The sequence below is a fragment of the Diabrotica virgifera genome, chromosome 2 (genome assembly GCF_917563875.1).
Source record: "Diabrotica virgifera virgifera chromosome 2, PGI_DIABVI_V3a".
In the NCBI taxonomy this organism is placed as follows: Eukaryota; Metazoa; Arthropoda; class Insecta; order Coleoptera; family Chrysomelidae; genus Diabrotica; species Diabrotica virgifera.
The window spans coordinates 235,878,223-235,896,895 of record NC_065444.1 but is presented as its reverse complement, the minus strand read 5'-3'; the positions used below and the strand labels follow the sequence as shown (position 1 = coordinate 235,896,895).

The 18,673-nt window shown below is 32.1% G+C and overlaps 1 protein-coding gene and 1 long non-coding RNA gene across 6 annotated transcripts in view; one reads left to right on the top strand and one right to left on the bottom strand.

The window, feature by feature from the left end:
• LOC126880487 (uncharacterized) lies at nt 1-6,825 on the bottom strand. The gene is made up of 3 exons (XR_007696606.1): nt 6,493-6,825; nt 5,970-6,097; nt 1-1,613 (listed from the first exon to the last, which is right to left on the bottom strand). It is a non-coding gene; the product is annotated as an uncharacterized LOC126880487 (long non-coding RNA).
• Nucleotides 5,970-18,673, top strand: part of LOC114348478 (GATA-binding factor 6-B) — a 135,043-nt gene continuing 122,339 nt past the window's right edge. For 2 of the 5 annotated variants that reach the window (XM_028299076.2, XM_028299044.2), the window contains exon 1: nt 17,003-17,285. In XM_028299076.2, coding sequence (XP_028154877.1) covers nt 17,275-17,285 — 11 coding nt within the window. In that variant the 5' untranslated portion in view covers nt 17,003-17,274. Of the gene's footprint in view, nt 6,115-16,995; nt 17,286-18,673 lie in introns of those variants that run through there. The other 3 variants (XM_028299051.2, XM_028299070.2, XM_028299056.2) reach the window with 3 other exon arrangements.

Below are 18,673 nucleotides of genomic sequence, written 5' to 3'. Positions count from 1 at the left end.
TTTTTCTTTATTTGATGTAAATTCTGGATTTATTCCATAACTGCTGGTAACTAATTTAGATTCTCCAATATAGATTCTTCTGATTTTTTGTAAATATTCTAGAAGCCTGATATATTTTTAATCTCCATATCTATACCATATTTTTATCTGACTGCACTGTAGAATTTGACTCCTGTGATTTATTGCTGTTAAAATTTTAAACAAAATCGATTAAAGGTCATAATATTAAATATAGCCGAGTATCTATAATCTAATTAAACGCATTATGGACATAAAGTTAAGAGCAAAAAAACGGGAAAAATTACGTCATTGGCCTGGTCGACGCCGGGCCCCTTACATCGCCGGGCCCCGGTAAAATGTACCGGCTGTACCGCCCTCTCGGTGGCCCTGGCAACAAGGCATTAGCGAATTTGTTGCAAGTGAGATTCGGAGTCTTCCGACAAAAAGGCAAAGGACGTGCAACTGCAATACCATATTCAAAACTTTATTAGAATTGAGTACAAATTATGAAAATAGGTGTTCATTTTGTAGTTAGAATGTAGTTAATTGTAAATACTTTCAATGTGCAAAATAAAAGCCTGTCTGAGATTAAACTGTTTTTATTTAAGGGGGTAGACGCAAAATTTCGGGTTAATTTTTTTTAACTGCACTAGTTTTTTTCGAATTCTGAGAACACTAATAAGTATTTTTGAAAGATTTAAACTCAGAATGAAAGATTACATTATTACCGAGGGCCGAAAGTCCCTGCAAACTTCTATGTTTATTTTAATAAGTTACAGGGTGAAAAAAAAAAGAAAATTGAGTATGATTTTTAATTTAAAATAACTCATTCAAAAGAAACTGTGTATTCTAAGGGACTTTCGACTTTCTGTAATAATGTATTTTTCATTCTACGTTTAAATTTTTCAAAAATAGTTATTAGTTTTCTCAAGATTCGAAAATAATGAATGCATTTAAAAAGAACTGGGGCCGAAATTTTGCGCCTACGCCATTAATACTTTATAATAATATTATTGTAATATGTTTATTGTAATAAACTAAGACTTACTACAAAGCAGTAAAATGTTCTAAAATTGGCATTTGTAGTGCAATCTTCATTATCCTGGTTTTCAGCATATACTGAAGAGGTTTTTAAAAGGTAATTCTGTAAAATGCAACATACCTTTGTAATTGTACAAACTTTTTCAACGTCGACATTTATTATGTCTTGTAACATACGGAATCTATTACAAAGAACACCAAAACTATTATCTACGGTTTTGCTAGAACGGCTGACTCTGTAGTAAAAATTCTTTGTTCATTTGTTAAACTACAAGACCTATAGGTTTCATTAAATTTCCCTTTAAAAGGAAATTGCACCACGTCCTACAAAAACGTCAGAATTTTGCCAGAGGTACCTAATTGAATACTTTGATTTATCAAAGATGCTGACAAAGCAGACCTTTGAAATCGACCACCTGCATCTGATGCTGTCAGTTCATAATTTCGTCCCATCCCTTCTGAGAGGTTGAAATTTCACGTTTTCCATCCATAGCTCCTAGACAATGTGGAAACTGCCATTTGCTATTAAATTCATTGCCAATTTCCTATTATTATTGTTCTGTTTGTTGTGCCTGCAAGAAAAACAATGTGTATTAATTAGTATTTTGACTTAAGCAAATTCTGCTACTACGTAGGTACTAATAGCAAATTCTACTTTTCTGGATTTTATATACATAAATATGAAACCCTTAAATATTCTTATTCTAAATTTTTGATGATTGAAACCTATACTTCTGTTATTATTACACTAAGTGTATTATCTGCAATTCTCAAGTAACTTGTAATTATTGTTCCCCTGTGTCCATATAGCGGAAAGTAACCATAAAATATTGTCTAAATATAAGCACCCTTAATTCAGTCATTAAATTGTGTAATAAATATAAAATGATCGCGTAATAAATATAAAACCCAATACATATACCATATAGAAAAAAAATACTATCAATACTATTATTGCTTTTACGTATAGATTATTTTGTTTGCCAACATCTTTTTTGACATATGTAATTAAATAATGTCTTTAAGGACTGCTCATACATTCTCAAATAATTTTTGTATAGTATTTTTACTACAAAAACGTTATTACGTAGGTCAAAATTTTTGACGTAAGAGAACTGTCAAAACATTAGAATGTGACTTTTCATTATTGTGTGTTTATTATAAACATGGCAATAATGAAAAGTCACATTCTAATGTTTTGACAGTTCTCTTACGTCAAAAATTTTGACCTACGTAATAACGTTTTTGTAGTAAAAATACTATAACTTACCATGTACCATGTAACCAAAATTTGTTATACAGGGGTTATACCAAAAGATTGGTCATAAATTATACCACAGATTCTGGGATCAAAAATAGGTTGATTGAACCTCACTTATCTATATACAATAGTGCACACAAAAAAAGTTACAGCCCTTTGAATTTACAAAATGAAAATAGATTTTTTTTCATATATCGAAAAGTCTTAGAGATTTTTTATTGAAAATGGACATGTGGAATTTTTATGGCAGCAACATCTTAAAAAAAAATAAAGTGAAATTTGTGCACCCCATAAAAATTTTATGGGGGTTTTGTTCCCTTAAACCCCCCCCAAACTTTTGTGTACGTTCCAATTAAATTATTATTGTGACACCGTTGGTTAAATTCAATCTTTTTAAAACTTTTTTGCCTCTTAGTACTTTTTTGATAAGCCAGTATTTATCGAGATATTTTGAATATTTGTCGAATCCACCACATATTTGTATATGGTTAAGTATGATTACAGACAACTGTTAATAATCTGAAAATTTATTTATAACTTACATTTTTACGTATATTTTGAAAACGAAGTCACATATCGATAAAAGGTGACTTATCAAAAAGGACTAACAGGCAAAAAAGTTTTAAAAACACTTTGCTTAACTAATGGTACCACAATAATAGTTTAATTGGAACGTACACAAACATTTCGGGGGTTTAAAGGAACAAAACCCCCCATAAAATTTTTATGTAAATATATTAAAAAAGAAGCCGCATCTCGATAAAAACTGGCTTATCGAAAAAATACTAAGAGACAAAAAAGTTTTAAAAACGTTGTGTTTAACTAACGGTACCACAATAATGAATTAATTGGAAGGTACACAAAAGTTTGGGAGGGTTTAAGGGAACAAAACCCCCATAAAATTTTATGGGGTGGACAAATTTTACTATAATTTTGTTTTAAGATGATCCTGCCATAAGAATGATACATGTCCATTTTCAATAAAAAATCTTTAATAGTTTTCGATATATTGAAAAAAAATCAATTTTCATTTTGTAACTTCAAAGGGCTATAACTTTTTTTATGAGCACATTTGTACTAAGGTAAGTTAGGTTCAACCGAACTATTTTTGACCCCAGAATATGTGGTATAATTTATGACCAATCTTTTCGGGACACCCTGTATAAAGCAGAGGCTATTTTACTTCAAATCAGGCCCGAGGCACTACACAATTTTCGGGCCCCTAAATATAATTTAATAATAATAATACCTTTTTAAAAATATTAATTATTTAATAGAAATATACATAGTTGCACAAGAAAATAAAATTTTCATTAACAATAAATAAAATTTATATTTAAACAATTAAACATTGTTTAAGGGGACAGGCGCAAACTTTCGGCTTTAATGCTATTTAAATGCATTCGTTTTTTTTCTAAGCCTGGGAAAACTAATAAGTATTTTTGAAAAATTTAAACGCAAAATGAAAGATTACGTTACTACCGAGGGCCGAAAGTCCCTGAAATCTTCGATAATGTTTATTTTAATACGTTACCGGGATGAAAGAAAGAGAAAATTGAGTGTGGTTTTTAATTTTAAATACATATCTTATTCAAAAGAAACTTTTTATTTATTCTAAGGGACATTCGGCCCTGGGTAATAATGCAATCTTTCATTCTGCATCTAAATTTTTTTTAAAATATTATTAGTTTTTTGAGGATTCGAAAAAATGAATGCATTTAAAGAGCATTGAAGCTGAAAGTTTGCGTCTATCCATTTAATTATAACTCTTATGGTTATCATTTATCATTGCCTGTTCGTAAAATGAAAGAATTTTGAAAATTTGTTTTGTTGTTGTAATAAACATGTTGTGTTTGGTGATCTTTCCGGGCCCTATTCAAATACGGGCCCGAGGCAGGTGCCTCGCGGGCCTAGTGGTAAAATAGGCCCTGATATAAAGCTATTAACATAAATCAATACTTTTTGAGATATTACAGATCAAAAATCTTATTTTTTCATAAAAATGCATGTTTTAAAGCTGTTTTTCACGTATAACTCAAAAACTATGAGCTTATACAAAAAAGTAATAATTGCCAAAATTGAAGATAATAAAAAAATGAATACACTTCTCACTTAACCAACTAAACTAATGTTAATTCAAAGTGAGATGGGTAATTGAATGTATATTTTTTTCGACGAGTAAACGAGTATTGTGAGAGTTAAAGACCAGGTATCTGAAGACTTCACCATCAAATCCGGATTGAGGCCCCCATCAACTTTACTGTTCACTATAGTGCTTGAGAAAATAGTGAGAGACAGTAATATGAAGCGTAAAGGTGATATAATGTATAAAGTACATCAAATTATGGCTTATGCGGATGATCAATCAATTATAGCAACCAGTGAAAAACAGCATGAGAAAGCTCTTAAGCAACCGCCACCTAAGCGTTAACCTCCGATGGCGCGCCACAAAATGCTATGTACTCTCTACGCTACTTTACGGAGTAGAAGGGTGGACGTTAACAGCAGCAACTATAAAGAAGTTAGCGGCTCTAGAAATGTGGCTGTATCGACGCATACTGAGAATTCCTTGGACAGACAGAGTGACCAACACAGAGGTATTGAGACGAATGGGTAAAGAGTTGGAATTGTTAACAACTGTTAAAAGGAGGAAAGCGTCATACCTTGGCTATGTGTTCCGTAATGATAAGTACAGTCTGCTACAGCTTATCGTCGAAGGCAAGATTGAAGGTAGAAGAGGTTTGGGCAGGAAGAAGAAATCCTGGCTGAGAAACTTGAGAGAATGGTTTCAAATACCAGAAGCTGCGAACATAATACATGCGGCACAAAACACAGAAACCTATCGTTTGATGGTCGCCAACCTTCGGTAGAAGACGGCACATAAAGAAGAAGTGAAAAACAACTACTAGACATAATGAGTAGAATGGTGGAAAATGCCTTTAAAATGGGATTGCAGCTAAATCAAAAGAAATGCAAAGTGATGAGCGTAGAAGGAACAGGAAAACCCTTGCAGTTGAAACTAAGCACTTTGCGGTGAACAATGCAAATAGAGGCAGTAGAAGAATTTGTATATTCAGGAGCTAGAATAACTGATAAATGCAAGTAAGAAGGAAAAATTGACGCAAGACTTATAAAAGCGAATGAGACTGCAGTAGTTATGAACTACCTCCTAAAAGCGAAACAGTTGTCACTAAACTCAAAACTTTGTCTATATAAAACTACGCTAAGACCAACAGCTAGCAGTATATGAATGCGAGGCACGGGTCTTAAACCAAGAGGAGAATACTCGAAGGAAAGAAAACAGAAGATAGTTATATTAGGCGAACAAATAAAGAGATTTATGAGATCTACACAGAACCAACCATAGATATGATCATAAAAAGAAGATTGCAGTGGTTGGGTCATATTGAAAGAATACCAAAAGGAAGAACACCGAAGTCAATAGCTTGGAAGACACCATACTATAAGAAAAGGAAAGGGAGACCTAGAAAATGATAGCGACAAGCAGTTATAGCTGATTTGAAAGAAAAGAATTTCCAGAATTGGAGAACCATATCACTCAATAGAAAAAAATGGAAAGAAATAACTGAGCTCTGGGCCTAAATGGCCTGTTTCAAAGCTCTCTATATATAATTGGGTCATGACTATAAAATTATTTGTTGGTTACCTTAAACAAAATACTAAAGTTTCAAGTGGTTTTGGTAGGGGGCGACACCGTATCCGTACATTCGCCATAATTTTCATTTCAATTCAGAAATCGATTGACTGCAGTTGAAATTTTTGGTGCAGAAGTTTCTAATACAAAAATTCGGGTAAGTCTTTCTAAGACTTCTATTTATTTGGAAATTCGATTTGTGTCTTCAGAAAAGTTCGGCCATGTTTTTTCAAATTTTATCAGATGATGACACCTGTATCACTTTTTTACCGATTACATATTATCTCTTGGAAAAAGATTACTCAAAATAGATAAAATTATATATTAAAAAAGATTATCACCAAAAGGGTTTAGTTCCCATTTTAAGTAATAAATGTTAAATCGAGCTTTTCAAAGTTTTCAAATTTAAACACAACATAGATGCAGCTTAAACGGTAGAGCTAATAGGAAATGCAGGAATAAAATTTACAAATGTATTATTTAAATTAATTATTCATTGCAATTCAAATGTATCAAAGATATTTAACATACCTACTTTAACATTTTGGCACAAAATTCCATCGTTGTTGATTTCCCCCATTTTGAAATCCCAATTTGATTTCAAAATGGACTCCACGTCATCTTCATGAAATTTCCTAACCGATTTATTGATTATCACCTTGCCACACCCAATCCCTTTGTTAACTTTTTATGCACATTGAATTTATCTTTATATATGTTAACTATATAGCACATTTTTCTATAGGTTTTTGAACAGAACGTATTACGGACTTGAAATATAAATTAACTGAACCAAAAAGGCATTCAAGCACGAAAGTAACGTATCTTTCAAAATTTCAATCGAGACTGATAAATGTTAACACACCAATAACAGATATAAAAATATAATCGAACGACTGAAATCGTTGTAGATAAAGTGATAAAATATAATTTTTATATGGGTATCTCCCTCAATAATGTAACATACCATAATAGGTAACTTTGTTTATACTATGTACGCAAATCTTATAAACCATTTATATCTTCATAACGCAACGTAACAATACTAACAATATTGTTAACAACTTTCATCAACTACATATATATGAATTCTTTTGTTTTTAATTTAATATTCTTAAGACAATAATTACAGTGGCACAAACAAGAATAGAACAAGTAAAAGAGTATATATATCTAGGACAAATCACTAGATTAAATAAAGAAAATTAAACCGAAGAAATAAAGTGAAGAATAAAATTGGCCTGGGCATCATTCGGAAAACTGTCTTATATTCTAAAGAACAGAAAATGCCCGCAATACCTAAAATCAAGGGTATTCAATCAATGTATACTCCCTGTTCTAATATATGGCTCTCAGACATGGACGTTTACAAAAGAAAATATGGAAAAAATAGCAAAGAGAGAAAGATCCATGGAAAGACAAATGCTGAACATTAAACTATCAGACAGGAAAAGAAACGAATGGATCCGTAACAAAACAAAAGTGAAAGATGTCTCTTACCCAAGTAGCAAAGCTTAAATGGAAGTTCGCCGGACACACCCTACGGCAGAAGGATGAAAGATGGACTAAGGCCCGTATTCATAGTCGGTACTCAAGTCAGCGTCGATGCTCAAGTCCGACCTTGAACAAATTCTTATACAAATTTGTATACAAATTTTTTCAAGGTCGACCTTAAGCATCGACTCAGACTTGAGTCTCGACTATGAATACGGGGCTAAGATGATTATACATTGGAGACCGTGAAACCACAAACGAAAAAGGGGAAGGCCACAGATGCGATGGTCGGATGACCTGAAAACACACTGGGTCAAATTGGATGCAAATTGCCCAAGATAGAGAGGCATGGAAGAAGGAAGCAAGGATGGATGTTTAGGGCTGATTAGATAAATAGATTCTTAAGACATTTGAGATGCTTTGAGTTTGATTGTTTTTGAGTAATAAACAGGCATGCATTATCAATTATTCCATCAAAACTTCTTTGGGAATTGTTACTCAATTTTTGACAACTAAGCCAGAGCAAAAGTTCTGCAATGAGCATCGGAATCCAACGCATACGTATGAAAAACATCGCTATGAACTAGGACTTTGAATGTTGAAACGGGACTGGTGGTACCGGAGAGGATCATCCATACACGCAGTAAAACAGAGAAAGTAGGAATGGAGATTATGGCTATACAAGAACTAAGGTAGCTGGACACTGGAAACATAAGAATAGACAAGGCGGTTATTTTCTATAGTAAAAACCAAATAGGATATGAATTCAGCACAGATTTTGTGGTTCGAGAACAATACTTGAACAGTGGTAAAAGATCTACGCCCATCAGTGAGAGACTATGCTAGGTTTATTATACTGAAAGGAAAATGGTACAATATCTTAATTATATCCGCACATGATTTGACAGAAGATCAAGAGGAAACAATCAAAGATGACTTCTAGGAACAACTCAAAAGAAGAATGGAGAGAATCCCCAAACAAGACATGCAAATAATCTGTGGAGTCTTCAACGCAAAAATTGGTCAAGAACCTAACCTAAGACCGAAAATAGGATAACACAGACTCCACGATATATCAAACGATAATGGACAAAAGCTGGTAGAGTTACTAGCATCGGCTAACAATATGGTAGATAGAGATATAGACCATTAACCAGTGAGAGCAAACACCATGTTGAAAATATCACCATAAAAACGAACGAAGTATTGGGACCAGCGGAACATCGAGAAAATGCAACATGGGGAAAGTCGATAAAATTACGTAGGTACAGGAAATTAAACAACCTCTACTAAGTATAGTAGACCAGAGTAATAATGTCAAAAGGTTATGGCAAATGGAACAATTAAATTTTGAGACAGCAGAAATAATAAGTAATAAAAAAAATCAGGACGAGAACAAGGAAAGGGTTTGATAAAGAATGAATGATAAAGGATGCCAACAAAAACTACAAGATATACAGATTGTGCTTCAATAAGCAACAACAGGAAGTAAATAAAACTGTACATCACGATAAGAAATATGAAAACTATGCGTATTTGCAGATGACATAGTATTATTTGACAAAGCAGCAGGAAAATTGAAGCATAATTAAAAAAAAAAATGGAACTCAGAAGCAAAAACGCACAATCTAAATGCAAATAAAGAGAAGACACAGATGAAGAAAATACCAAAGAAAAAAGATACGGATGACCTAATCGAAGTGAAGCTCTAATAACAGACTAGAGAATATAGGAAAACTATTCCAGGCTCTAAATAGAGGATTGATTATCAATAAAGAAATATCAAGAAAAAGGAAGAAGACAATATGTGACACAATACATAGGCCAACGCTGACATACGGAGCAGAAACTTATATCTTAAACAGATGAAACCAGAGCAGGATACAAGCAGTAGAGATGAAATACTTCAGAAGAAGGATAGGGACAATAAGGTCAGAGACAGACACAAAAATAAAGAAATAAGAAACATATTTAGAATCAAACCGTTACTTGACACAATAAAGGAGAAAACATTAGCATGAATCGGTCATATTAGACGAATGGACAGTGGCAGGACATAATTATTATACATGTAGGGCAGTCAATGAGAGCAAGAACAGGTTATTATCTCCGCATTCTGTCCTACTGCATGGATTTTAATGAAATTTTAGGAATAGCCTGAAAATATCTCCTTATTCAAAGTCTACCCTATGCCGATGTGTGCTTTTTCTTGGGAGCGGTTCCCACCCCTTCTCGGGGGTGGAAAATTTTTTGGTTAAACAACTACGGAAGTAGCTAGAGAACCTAATTTTAAGCAAAAACTGTTCTATAATTTTTTTTCGAAAACTCAATACTTTTTGAGTTATTCGTGATTGAAGATTGGCCATTTTCATTGGAATATAACACCTTTTCAAACGGCTTTTTGCTAATACCTTAAAAACAATGCATCTAACTAAAAAAATTATATAAAACATTTTTGTAACTCATAAAAAATCAAAGAGATTTGTTCCTTCTTCAATCTTCTAGTTATAACACAAAAAGAGATATGGTAGGTAAAAAGAGTTTGTTTTTTTGGTGCATGCTCAAATCAGTTCATTCAACTTGAAATAAAAGAGAAACGGTCGATTTTAGGTGTATAATGTGCTTGACAAGTCCTCTCAAATATGCAATATTAAATGTCGATTACATTCAAACTAAGCGAGAAATGCTGCAAAAAATTGATGACTAACGAATTTTAAGAAGAAAATTGTGAAGTATATTTAACCCGTCATCCACAAGAATTTAAATGCATCGTTTTCCTTCTACAATACATTTTACTACAGTGTTATTTTTATGTTCAAAAAGTTGAGCGGGTTTAAAATGAATGGTTTTTGAAAAAAAAATAAGATCAAATTATAGAGCGCATATTTAAATTTTCTTAAAAATCTTCCTTTTTCTCCATGTAACTTGAAAATGATAAGAGATACTATTATAAAAAATAAAATCAAAATGTTTATCTAGACATTTTTGTATGGCATCTTTTTTGGCATCTCTTATCATTTTCGAGTTACATGGAGAAATAGGAAGATTTTTAAGAAAATTTAAAAATGCGCTCAATAATTTGATCTTATTTTTTTCAAAAACCATTCATTTTAAACCCGCCCAACTTTTTGAACATAAAAAGAACACTATAGTAAAATGTATTGCAGAAGGAAAACGATGCATTTAAATTCTTGTGGATGAAGGGTTAAATATACTTCTCATTTTTTTCTTAAAATACGTTAGTCATCAAATTTTTTACAGTTTATCTCGCATAGTTTGAATGTAATCGACTTTAATATTGCTTAATTTATAGGTCTTTTCAAGCACAACAAAAGTTATTGGTAGCATTATACACCTAAAATCGACCGTTTCTCTGTTATTTCAAGTTAAATACACTGATTTGAGCATGCACCAAGAAAACAAGTTTTTTTCACTTACCATATCTCTTTTTGTGTTATAGGTAACTAAAAGATTCATAAAGGAAATAGTCTCTTTGTTATTTTATAAGCTACAAAAATGTTTTATATAGTTTTTTTAGTTAGATGCATAGTTTTTAAGGTATTCACAAAAAACCGTTTGAAAAGGTGTTATGTTTCAATGAAAATGGCCAATTTTCAACCAGGAATAACTCAAAAAGTATTGAGTTTTTGAAAAAAAAAATATAAAACAGTTTTTGCTTAGTATTAGGTTCTCTAGCAACTTCCGTAGTTACTTAAGCAAAAAATTTTCCACCCCGAGAAGGGGTGGGAATCGCCCCCAAGACAAAAGCACACATCGGCATAGGGTAGACTTTGTTTCTTGGGCTATTCCCTACTTACTATGAAAATATCACGTACATCGATATAGTAGAATGGAATTCGGAGCCACATACCCTCATTGACTGCCCTAATGTATGTATGTGATAATTTGACAGAAAATACGTTGAACGAACGTAGTCAGTAACAAACGAGAACACCAAAATAACGGGCGATGAAGTTAAACATGCACTATAAAAATAAATATGAAAGTAAAGTACAGATAATATCTCCGGAGAAGTAGGTGAGATAGAAACAAGCTGTCTTTAGAAGAGATAGAAACAAGCTGTCTGAGAGGTTTTATTAATAGGATTATGGAAATGCACGTACGTTTGGAATGTTTTTTTATTAGAATATTGCCTTTAATGTCCAAAAAATGGCTGATCAGATGAATGGGATATTACCTTTGTATAACTAACTACCTTTGTTTTTCCTTCCATCAAACTGAGCTTTAATTCTTTTATGTTAATATGAGTATATGGGGCCACCCTGATGAACTCTTGAACGTGAAAAGTGTTATTTATTTATTTATTTAAAAAGCTGAACAAGCCTTGAAGGGCTGAAAAGTAATTTTTAAAATTTATATTTTTGAATTTAAATATCGTATTCTCTGTGCTTTAATTACTGTCGTTATTTTTATCTATTATTTATGTAGTTTTTCAAGTTCTTTATTATTCCTTCTTCTCCATAGACTATCAAATCTATTCTCACATCTTCATATATTACTCTATGTATTTTCCTCTCCTGCGTATCCTTCTAAAAGGTCATTTCCGATTTTTAAGCACCCGTATTTCGCATGCATAGTAGTTATAGGCCTTATAACGGTTTTGTAGACTATAATTTTTGTTTTTTTATTTGAGACATATTCGCATTTCATTAATGATTACCTTTATCTCCCCTTTTTCATGTCTGTTTTAATCTTTATACCCAGGTAAGTAAATTCTGAAACTCTTTTGAGCATGCATGTAGTTCCCCTTCGATCTCCAATGTGCAATTGTTTGTACCTTTTTCTTTGTACCTGTTTCTCCTATTATCTCGTATTATGTTTCTCCTATTATCATGTATTTTGTCTTTTTCTTGTGTATTTCAAGCCCACAATTTTTGCCTTTTTAAATATTGTTTTATGCAAATAGTCATTGATAGTGAGTATCCATATCGCATTTATTACTAGAATTTATTACTAGAATTTATTACTAGAACCACAGGAAAAAATACAAACTATCTGCAGGATATACATAAGTTATCAATTTTAGATCTAACTCATAAATATTGGACAAAGAAAAAATGTCCCCTTCTTGTAGATAGTTACTTGAAAATATCTCAATACCGAAGTACTTTCTATCCTTATGAAAATCAAGTTTCACCTATGTATTCCCATGTATTAGAAGAAATTTTCTCAAAACAAATTAATACTTTTTTTATGGATATTAATTTAAATCCAGCCGTTTTTCAATCATTTATACTTCATAAATGGCCACATTATCAGTATTACTATACAGATGGATCCAAAGTACAAAACAAAGTAGGATGTGCAATAATCAATATTCAAAGTGGATTTAAAAAATTATTCAAATTGCCTTGTGAATCATCGATATACACCGCTGAAATGATAGCGATACTTTTTGCTTTAAGACACATATTTAGTAACGAACCCTATAGCTGCATAATCTTTACAGACAGTAAGAGTGTCGTTGATAGACTAACTAACGTACATAAGTACCAACAACTCAATCATATAGAACTGGAAATTATGACTCTTTATAATAAAATTGCAAATTTAGGGAAAAACATCATTATACCATGGATAAAGGGACACGCAGGCATTAGGGGTAACGAAATAGTGGACAGGCTAGCCAAATCCGCCCTAGCAATAGGCGAAGAACTTCCCATGAACTTACTACCCATTTCGGATATTGATATTATTAGTAGACGACACCAAAAAGAAAATTGGCAAAGGTATTATCGAAACACGAGAACTGGTAGTAATTACAAACAAATGCAGCCTGAAATTCCCATTAAAAGATGGTTTCATTCTGTATCAAATCGCCATTTCATAAGAGTTATAAATATATTGAGATGTAATCATGCTCTTACCCCCCCTCATACGTACAGTTTGGGTCTCACAGAGTCACCTAACTGTGAGTGTGGAAAAGAAGGTGATCTATTACATATTCTCCTCGAATGTTCACATCAATCAGTAAATATAAACAAATTTTATGATAATCTTAATATATTAAAAATTCCACTTCCCGTCTACCTGAACAATTTGATATTTTCTGAAGATATTAATATATTAAAAACAATTTACGAACATATCAAAAACTGTAAATATAGATTGTAGCAATAAAATTTACCCTGTATTTAAGAAATTTTGTTAAAACAAAGCAGGCATGTTTGTTAAAACAAAACAAACATGTTTGTTTTGTTGTTATTTTGTTTTAAACCCTGTAGATTTAAGTAATTATTGTATATTATTATTGAAAAAAGAAAAGAACAAAAAATGAGAAAAAGAAAAGAAAAAAAAAGAAAGAAAAAAAAACAGGAAAAAAAGAAAAAAAAAAGAAAAAAAAACTAAGAAGATGTAAACCTCCGCGAGGTTGAATCGGGTTTACGTCTTAGCGTAGTAAAAAAAAACAATTTATAAAAAATAACAATAAAAAAAATAAAAAAAAAACAAATTAACAATGTAAAAAAAAATGCAACAAAAAATATATAAAAAAAAATAAAAATTTACAAAAAAAATGAACAACCAAAACAGAGTATTATTTAGATAATAATGTTAGTTTGTTATGTATTTAGATTTAGAAATACAGAAAAAATTCCTCTGATTGAAAAATCAAATTTGTTTGTTTTTAAAATAACAAAATGTCTGGCTAATTGGCTCGGCCAAGGCCATCAAATTCACCCAAAAAAAATATCGCAATTCTTCCTTTGTTTCAAAATTGTTTGATTTATGCATGCTATTTCGGTTGTTGTGTTATCCGTAGTCATTTTTACTCTTCTTTTTGTTTTATGCTTTCCCGATTTTCTTCCTCGTCTAATGTTTCTGGTTCTTCGTTTAGCCTGCTGGTTGCAGTTGTTCTTTCTATCTCTGCTATGTAGTATGTACAGTGGAACCCCGATAAGTCGGCCCCCGATAACCCGGAAGTCCGGCTAACCCGGACCGATTTTCATCAGATAAACATTTTGATTTTCAATATTTTGTATTTTTCAATTTAATTGTGGCTTATTTCCCATCAAAATAGTTAATTATCAGACAAACCTTTCAACAATAAAAATGTATGTAATATAATATTTGAGAGATAATGTGTAGGTATGTGTGTAATTTGAACTATACGATATTAAAAATGACTCATAGCACACGCCGCAGAAACAACAGCCACCTGTCTGTAGTACCTATTCCTTTTTATTTCAAACTGTCAGCATTGTTTAAGAAAGACTATTTAAAAAATTCTTTTATAAACAATGGTCTTTAGTTTTCACTGTTCTTAAATAACATTACATCATTGTGACTGTATTGTGTGTCTTGTATTGTTCGCTTCCGTTTGCTTACGTTTGTGTTTGGTGTTTTTTTTTTAGTAATTTTAATGAGTAGGTACTGTGCATATTTATAAATATATTTCATGTTATTTCAATTCTAACGGAGTGTATCTGTTTTACCATATTCTCCGGCTATCTCGGATTTTCGATAACCCGGATCGGCGGCGGTCCCGATTAATCCGAGTTATCGAGGTTCTACTGTATTATCTTTCCGTATTTTTGTGTTGAATCGTTTTCTTATTACTTTGTCTGTTTTACTGTCTTTTTTTATCTTAGCATTCACTTTATAGTCTAGTTTTATTAAAAAGTGGTCCAAGTTACATTCCACTCCTCTTATGCTTTTTATATTATTTTATTATATTACGGACGTATTTCTTCTCTATTAAGTAATAGGTGGTGTATGAAAGAAACCGAAATGTTAAATCTACTCTTTGAGCAACTGACTGCTTTGATTCTATAATGACTGATCGCCGTGTTACTTGATTAGGACTTTATTTGGGAAATTACACATTTTTTTTTGTGAAGTTATGACGTTTGTATATATATATATTTTTTTTATTTTTAACACCTATAACAAATCAGATGTAAGTAATATAGGAATTTATCGAGTTATCTTTCTACCACGCAATGTATCTGCATTATTATCATCATCACTCTCTTTGCCTTTATCCTTATGCGGGGTCGGCACCCCTAATTGCCTTTCTCCATAAGTTTCTATCTTCGGTCATATCAACATCAAGCGCCTTTATCGACATGTCCTGCCTAAGCGTGTCCTCTAGGTCTTCTTTGGTCTTCCTCTCCTGCTTCTTCCACGAACCCACAGTCCAGCAATTTTTCGTATTGGATGATTAACGTCTCGACGACGAACATGACCAAACCATCTTAACCTATGCTTCCTCATTTTGACATAAATTGGTACCACCCCTAGACTTCCCATAAAATACTCATTTTTTATTTTATCCTTTATTTACTCCATTTATTCATCTAAGCATTCTCAATTCCGCCACATACATTTGTTGTTCCTCCTTCTTTTTAACTTCCCAACATTCAGTTTCGTACATCATTACCGGTCTTATGGCTGTTTTATAGAATTCTCATTTGAGCTTCATTGAAATTTTTTGTCACACAACACACCACTCGCTTCCTTCAATTTCATCCATCCAACCCTAATTATATGGCATCTCCATTTATTTCCCTATTCCGCTCCCTGCTGGTGTTACTCCCTCAAACGTATCTCTCACAATCTTTACATATTCACAGGGGACCGGATACTCCTTTCTCATTCTTTCTTATTTAGTGCCCACCACAGAATCTCTCGAGAAACTCAATTATTTGCTATTTCAAGATCAATGAATATCATGTGGGTGTTTGTTTCTTTATTCCTGTAATTTGTCGTCAGCTGCCTTATAATGAAAATTGCATCTGTGGTTGATCTGATCGGTATAAAGCCAAATTGATTAACGAATATTTCGGTTTCTTCACGTATCAGTCTAACAATTAGGTATGTACTCTTTCTCATATTTTCATGGTGTGACTAAGTAGTTTGTTCGTTGGTGGATCTGTAGTTTGTTGATTGTTGTATATCTCCTTTCCTTTTTGTAAACAGGTCAACTTCGTCATTATTTGTTATTTTGGTACCATTGCTGTTACTGTCGCCGCGCCGCTAAGTCAACTGGTCTTCTATCAAATTTTGCATTTAATAGACTGTCAAAGTACTTTATCCATCTCTTTTTGAAATCCTTTTCGTGAATTAGTAATTTATTGTTTTTGTCTGAATCTATCTATTTAGTTTGATTAAAATTTTTTGTTTTCTTTGCTTTGTTTTTGTTAGACTATTTTATATTATCTTCGCTGCCTTCGATGTCTTCCCTGGTATCATCGTATGGTTCATCGTACAATTTTGTATAAGCTTCTGCTTTAGCTTTTGCTACTTTCGCTTCCTTTTTGGCCACCTTTTTTATTTGAGAAATTAAATTTTGTTTTTTAAGCTATGACGTTTGTAAACTTTCTTTTATTTTTAACACCTACAACAAATCAGATGTAAGTAATCTAGGAATTTATCGAGTTATCTCTCTACCACGCAATGTATCTGCATTATATAATCTCATAATCATTTGCATCTCTAATATCTGAACTGATAAAAAACAGTTTGTCTTTGGGGTTGTGATTATAATGTTGACAAGATAAATTTTATTATGCCTGATATAGTATCTCTACCTACTACAAAAGGTTAAGGACACAATAGATAAAATTAATAATATTTAATAAGGAATCTCCTCCAGAAAACTGAGCAATAACCTAAAAAATGCATTTTTACTATACGATCGTCGATTATTCACGTAATCGTGGCATCCATCTTAGTGTTTGTTTAGCAAGATGGCGCCGCTGTGATATCTCAGGTGAGACATTTATGTGTTATTAATATCATTACGTATTTCGAGTTCAACGCGTGTGAAGGTACATAATCAGGATTTAAGTGCGGGGCAGGTATGACTGATAAGTAAGTTTTGCATTTTTTTAACTCCCACCAAAAGTTTTTTAAACACAAATTTTCATAAAGACTTTAATATATATCGTTTAATACAACCTAAAAATCTAAAACATTAAAGTAAATATTTGCTATAGTTTCTAAAAATGTAAACATAAGAAAAGTTACTGAATGGGAACTGACGCTAAGGTTCTAATATTTTACTTAGTTTGTTACACATTGCTCATAAAGAATTAGTTTCACTATCGGCTTTGGTAAATTTTTTCTTATATTTCTCTGATTCAGTATAATGCATGATAGTTAAACTACCAATACCAAGTATTAAGGATTATTTTAATGTACTAAATTTGGAAATATAACTTCGATCCGAATATCCTTATACATCGAGTTGGATTAGTATCTACCTATTCAGCTAAGTTATGTCCTCGATGCGTTTTCAAAAGAAAACATTGCTTGGAAAAACTCAGTTTAGTTCACAATTGGATAGTTTTGTCATAAAACTATATACCTACGCCAAAAATATCCATTTATCCATATGTACATTTCTTTTTTGCACTAATTTAACTTGTTAGCCCCTGCAAACCAGTACAATCGTAGTATAGAAGATTTTTCAAATTTGCGAATATTTTGAATTAGGGATGACTCACGCGGTCCGCTCTGCTGAGAAAGATAATAACAAATTCTCCCTTTGTTTGAAGCCCTATTAAAGATACGCAAAAATACGGCTTTAACTGTAGTGATGTTGAAAAAGTAACTATTCGTTACAAAGTACTCGTTACTTACGAATACCGAAAGTAACGATTACTATACAGAGAGGCAAATCGTTACTTTGATTACTCTGATTACTTCGGTACTTCATACCAATCGTATTAGAGCGAGTAACGACTATTGTATCTACTTTGATTACTTCGTACCAATCGTAGCAGAGCGAGTAACGACTATTGTATCTACTTTGATTACTCTGATTACTTCGCACTTCGTGAAGGCCGTTATTATATCGGAATACCTATACAAAATACCTACCTACTGAGAAATACGATTCTCGATATGATTACCGGTACTCAAATACAAAAATAATTATAAGAATCAAAGTAACGAATACTGTAAATGATTACTTTATACAAAAGAAAATACCTACCTACTGAGAAACACGATTTTCGATATTATCGGTACTCAAATGCAAAAGTAACAAAAGTAATCAAAGTAACGAATACTGTAAATGATTACTTTATACAAAAGTAACGATTTGTAACGAATACTCGAAAGTAACTATAATCAACATCACTATTTAACTGATAATGAAGTTTACCTTAACTTAGAGAAATGCACAATTATTATTGCAATAATAGAAGAAAGTTACAAGTTCTATTTCATCATCATCAGTAGCTCGACAACCCTTT